This window comes from Ovis aries, chromosome 19 (genome assembly GCF_016772045.2).
Source record: "Ovis aries strain OAR_USU_Benz2616 breed Rambouillet chromosome 19, ARS-UI_Ramb_v3.0, whole genome shotgun sequence".
Lineage (NCBI taxonomy): Eukaryota > Metazoa > Chordata > Mammalia > Artiodactyla > Bovidae > Ovis > Ovis aries.
Window position 1 is genome coordinate 14,550,149 of NC_056072.1, and position 6,000 is coordinate 14,556,148.

Consider the following 6,000-nt stretch of genomic DNA (forward strand, 5'->3'; position numbering starts at 1 on the left):
AGTCCCATCTCTTTTTTCAAATCAAGACCCCTATTGATTCATATCCAGCACAGAATAGAGAGACCTGGACCCACTTTAAGTTGCCTTCTTGGCCATGAAAGATTCTTAGGCCCTGCCTCAACCAGCTGAAGTTCAGGGCACTACCGCAGGCTCTAAGGCCAAGTCTGTTGGCTTTTTGCCCCCAAATTTGCCAGTAGAACACGTTCTTTCACAGAATGGAGTTACTGAACCCTGTGGTAGCCCTTATGCCTCTGGAAATGGCCCCAGGAACCATGCATGCATCACAGCCACACTGTAACAACTGAAATGATGAAACTTGAACAGAGTCACATGCTTGGTGTGGTCCATTTCCCTTGGGTGCCTCCAAGAAGTTGGCACCATCTGACGAGAGGACTTGTATGGCCTTGGCAGGGTCGGGGGAAGGGTCTGCTTGACTGGATTTCAGGCCTCCCAGAGCTTCTGGTGAAAGGGAAAACGGTCTCCCGCAACATGGTGGTATGACCCCCCTCAGCCATTTTCTCTGTGGTGCGAGGTGCCAGGGTGAGTGGAAAGTATCTCACAAGAGGGAGGCGAATTGGGCCAGCTCAGAGGGAGCAGCCACCCCAAGGAGCACCTTCAACTATGAATAATTCTCCACAGGTCATGTGAGGAGGACGACGAGGCAGCCCCAGGCCCTGTTGAGCTGAGAGCAGATGTAGGGCAGAGAGTGAGCCCACGGGCAAGGCAGGGGGTGAGCACGCCGCCAGCAGGGCCTGCCTGGCAGGGCCCTGTGCAGGAGCTGTGTGTGCACGTGTGGCCGCCGCTAACCCGTGACGTGGGTGTGGACGTCTCTCTGTGGTTGTGCCTGGCTAATTCGGCCTTGACAGCAGATACCCCTAACCTGTCTAAACACCCCAGTCAAGCCAAGTGCCAACACTAATACAGGTCTAACCAAAGTTCTTACCGGAAGGGGATCTCTAAATTTTAGCTTGTCTCCATCTCCCTTCCTGTCTCTGGAGAACCTGGCTTCCCCATCCCCCAGCTTTATGTTTGAAGAGATTGTGTTGAAAAGCAATGGACAGAGCTTCCCCTTGGGAGAGGCTGGTGCCCTGGCACTCTTCTGATGGTAGCTGTAGGACTCAACACTGCACCCCGGCCTTCTTCTCTAAGTCCTTACGGCCTCATCAGGGATGAAAAAGCCTGAGAAGTAAGTAGCAGGAGAAGGCTTTTTGCCTGAGTTTGAAAGAATGGCAGCCTGAAACAAAAATGGAAAATCTCTCTAGAAGTGATTCTGTGACCAAGTACAGATTTTTTTTTTTTTTTTTTTTTTGCCCTCGATTGCTTGTAGATCAGTTTTGTAGAAATCCGCCTGTGCCTTTTGAAGACCCACTTTTTAGGCTTCAGGATCTGCTGTGGTTTCTAATCCTGTGTTCCTCTGAGTGGTCCCCACCCACCAGCATCCCCTCTCCCGAGCTTGTGTGAGACGGGCCTATTCTGGGTTCCTCACCATGTATAGACCGACCAGCGGTGAGGTCACCTGAGTGTGGAGCCAAGTGGCGCCGCAGCTTGTACTTGGCTTTTGACCTGTCCTCCCACAGGAGGGGTCCCTGCTCCACTCATTCTGGGGATCTGCCCCAGAGCCTGTCCCCTTCCTCCCCTTTCCCTAAGTTGGTGCTTTGTCCAAGGTATGTGGCCCGTCCCTTGCCCGGCTGGGGAGAGAGGGCTCTATCCCCCTGTTCCTGGGGACCACCCAGCTGCCTGTTCCCAGGGGCACTCGAAGCCCCTGCTGTATCCTTAGGTAGGTGCCAGGGCAGATCTTATGAGACTGTCAGGAGGGATGTTTCTGTGCCCCTCAGCTGCTCATCCAGCAACAGCTTAGGGCCTCCGTGCCTGGGGTCGGGGGGTGCCTCACTCCATCCCTGTAGCAGTTGTGTGAAGAGGGACTCTTCTGGTTTCCAGGCAGACAGCAATGCATTTCCCACAGCTGCCCTTTTTTTATACTTTCTGCCCTGACTCTCCTGACTGCTGAATCCCAGCTTCTACAATATAGTGGGCCCTCAGTCATATATAAGTGGACAGAGGAATCTCTCTACTTTCCTATAGTAACTAGGTTGCACCACCCAGTGGGCCTTTTTCTAGGTGGCTCTTTAGATGAAGGTCTGATGATACATGACATGGCTCCATCTGTTCCCCTGTCTCCACTCATCAAGGTGGACGTAGCACCCATGGGAAGAGTACTGAAGGGCAGCAGGGAGCAGAGGAAACAGTCCTGTAGTGGGAGTTAGGAGCCTGGGATCTGCTGCTGACTTGATGTGCACCTTCCAGCCTCAGTCTCCCCATTACCCAGGGGCCCTCTACCAACGTGTCCCACTTGCTTCAGCCACACCCAGAATCAACTCTCATACCCCAGAGCCCTGGTTAACATGGGTACCTGGAAGGAGTGCAGGAATTTGAGGGAATTGGTAGAGACAGAGCGCCTCTCTGCTGCAGGGCTTTCTGTCTTATCTTTGGGGTCATTCAGACTTGGGTTCAAATCCAGGATCTTCCACTGAGTAGCTGAGTGTGACGTTGAGTAAATCACCTAATCTGAGCCTAATTTCCTCACTTGCAAAGGCAACAGTTGTATTCACCCTCTAGGGCTGAGAGAAGGGAATCACGTGTAGCTTCTTGTTGATGTAAACCTCCCCCGCCCAACCACCCTGATTCAGAGACTCCACGGCCTCTACAGATGAGAGGGAGGATCAGACATGAAAAGAGGCATCCAGGGAGCCTGGGTTGGAGGAGTCCCCTCAGTATGTCCCAGGCCTGCCCTTCGTCCCTTCAGGAGGCTGGCCCAGACCCTTTCCTTGGTTCTCCTGGGCATTTTCTGATCAACGACCTGTTGTGTTTTCTTATCAGCCTTAACTCGGCCCCAACTCCGGCTTGTGGCAGCGCCAGCCACTTGAAATCCACACCAGTGGCCACGCCATGCACTCCCCGGAGACTGAGCCTGGCCGAATCCTTCACTAATGTCCGTGAGTCCACGACCACCATGAGCACGTCCCTGGGGCTGGTGTGGCTGCTGAAGGAGCGGGGCATTTCTGCGGCTGTGTATGACCCCCAGAGCTGGGACAGGGCCGGTCGGGGCACCCTCCTGCACTCCTATACCCCCAGGATGGCCGTGATCCCCTCCACACCACCAAACTCACCTATGCAGACGCCCACATCTTCTCCACCTTCCTTTGAGTTCAAGTGCACAAGCCCTCCCTACGACAACTTCCTGGCTTCCAAGCCAGCCAGCTCCATCCTGAGGGAGGTGAGGGAGAAGAAGGCGGTCCGGAGCAGTGAAAGCCAGACCGACGTGTCTGTCTCCAACCTCAACCTTGTGGACAAAGTCAGGAGGTTTGGCGTGGCCAAAGTGGTGAACTCAGGGCGAGCCCACGTCCCCACCTTGACTGAGGACCAAGGACCTCTCCTCTGTGGGCCCCCAGGCCCTGCGCAGGCCCTTGTCCCAAGAGGCCTGGTACCCGAAGGCCTGCCCCTCGGATGCCCCACCGTCACCAGTGCCATCGGTGGGCTCCAGCTCAACAGCGGCATCCGACGGAACCGCAGCTTCCCCACCATGGTGGGGTCCAGCATGCAGATGAAAGCCCCTGTGACGCTCACCTCGGGCATCTTGATGGGTGCTAAGCTCCCCAAACAAACTAGCTTACGGTGAGGCTGGGAAGAGGCCCTTCCCCTAGAGGAGACCAGGCTGGCTCCCGCCTCCCTCTCCTCCCCGTGCCCTGAGCACACTCCCTCTGCCCTCCTCTGTCCATCCCCTCCTGAGCTAGACAAATCAACCTCGTGCCTAATGGGGGCAGAGTGGAGACTCTGTAAAATGTGTACATAGGACTTGGAGACCTGTATCCGCCCTGCCCTTTCTTCAGATCCTGCAGGAAACGCCCCAGCAGGGACATCACTCTCTTGAGGACCTAGCCTATGCTGGTGGGCGAGGGCAGGAGCAGCCGGGTGTCTTTCCTTCTTCTTTCCTTTGAGAAGCACTGAAACCCCCAAGTGTGTTCTTTCTTATCCCATGGATAGGAAACCAGTGAATTTGTGGCTGCCTGCCAGAGCCACACATCGTGAGCTGTCAGGTGGCACAGTGGTTCTGCCACGCCGGCGTCACTGGGCACCTCACCTCTCCCGCCCCGTAAGAGCGTAAGGGGCCTCCGTCCGCAGCCACGTGCAGTTGCCGTAGCTTTCACGATGGAAGAGTTAGTTGTTCTTTCTTTCTGGGGTCCCAGCTTCTTTAAGACCTTCACTGCTCGGCCCCAACGGACGGTTGCTTCTTTTTTTTGACCTGTGACTTTTTCTTCTTATGCCTTCAATGCGAAGTCATCCTTCCATGTTTTGTAATCCACTGTCAGGCCAGATGTCTGACCTGAAAGAGAATGTATTTACACTCCTGCACCATTTGGCAGCCCCTGTGTGTTCTGTGTGATTTACTTTTTCCGTTTTTTTTTTTTTTTTTAATATATGCAGGGGAGTAATGGTACTAGATGGGAAGTCGCAGTAAAATGTTCTCTCTATGGTTCTGTGACACCAAAATACAAGTTTCAGACACACCAAGCAGCTAGTGAGATAGCAGCTTATTTCTGGGACCCAGTGTCACAACCAGTTGATTAAGACCAGACCCAATGTGACTTTAACAATAGGACCTTAAGGAAAAGGGATCGGGAGAGAGGTGGTAAATGAACCTTGTCAACAGTGAAAGAGTAGAAACACAGCCAAAGGTAACACCAAACCAGTTCACGGTGAAACAAGGCTTTGGTGGTCCGTTGGTTCTGGTCTTTACTCTAGACCCGACACCCTTGAGCATATTCTCCCACCTGTGGTCTTCTGCTGCAGCCATTCGATACCCATGTGTTTCGCCCTCTTGTTTCAGAAGAGTGGTCCTAGAAAAGCCCTTCATGTCCTTGTGCCACTTTCCATCCTTAGGAAAAGGTAGAGGTGTTGTGAGAAGAACCATGAACAAACAGGGAGCCTGGTCCCATCCCTGTCATCCACTAAGTTTCAAACTTTTATTTATTATTTGTGTGTGCTATATTTTAAACAAACGTTCTCTGTCCTATCCAGCTTGGTCACAGTGTGTCTGTGGCTTTCCAGTCCAAGCAGATCATTTATTTATTCTCAGCTGGGGACTGTACATCATGGTGCTCTGTGGCCATTTGTTCCAGATGTTTATGGAAGGATAACATCTTATGCAAGTAAAATCATCATTTTGCAGCCCCCATTCCCTTTTTCTCCCACCTCCTTGGCAAAGATGTATCCTTCAACTGAGTGAGTGTGAACTTTTGTCCACAGAAGATACTTTGAGAAAGTTCCCAGGAGCAAGCTTCAGTCCCATGATTTCAGACTATTTATTCTCTGACCACGAGGGTGTTTGTTAATTATGTTTTCAACTCTCCTCTCTGTGGTATGTGTGCACTCACTGCACGGAACTTATATCTTTTTATTTGAATGTATTTTAAAGCGGTAGGTAGAATAACAAAGGAATATGAAAACCATGGACGGAATGGACCATTTTATGTATTCAGAGAGAGGAGCTACTCATCATCACAAAGGAAATACCCGTGTAAAATTCAGCAATTCAGAGGTTGCAGTATTTAGTATAGTTAATAAATGATCAACATTGTGCAACCACTACCAAAAAGTGTATCGTAATGCATCCAAAATCAACAATAAAATTTTATTTGCTGATGAATACCAATAAAATAAGTTCAAATGATGGAAACCACACTGTTATTGATTTGTATTTTGTTCTTTTCATCAAGGAGTTGATATCTGAAAGACGGGAGGGATTCAGCTCTTGGGGGAACTTAAATGAAAGACATATACTTCTGTTGTATCCCACCTTTCTTTTAATGTAATACTTTCCACTAGATAAACTTCTAGTCAGAGCTGGAAGCGCTCTCTCACTTTTCAGGGCTGTATACTACTCTACCGTGGGTCCGTGCCCACTGTGAATACATACACACCCCCATGAACCTTTAAGTTAAT

General features: G+C 51.1%; 1 protein-coding gene across 21 annotated transcripts in view; it reads left to right on the top strand.

The window, feature by feature from the left end:
• Positions 1-5,737, top strand: part of TRAK1 (trafficking kinesin protein 1) — a 155,038-nt gene extending 149,301 nt beyond the window's left edge. For 20 of the 21 annotated variants that reach the window (XM_060402107.1, XM_060402101.1, XM_060402103.1 and 17 more), the window contains one exon: positions 2,878-5,737. In XM_060402107.1, coding sequence (XP_060258090.1) covers positions 2,878-3,676 — 799 coding nt within the window. In that variant the 3' untranslated portion in view covers positions 3,677-5,737. Of the gene's footprint in view, positions 1-639; positions 731-2,877 lie in introns of all 21 variants that reach the window. The other variant, XM_027958054.3, reaches the window with a different exon arrangement.
• Positions 5,738-6,000: the final 263 nt, after the last annotated feature.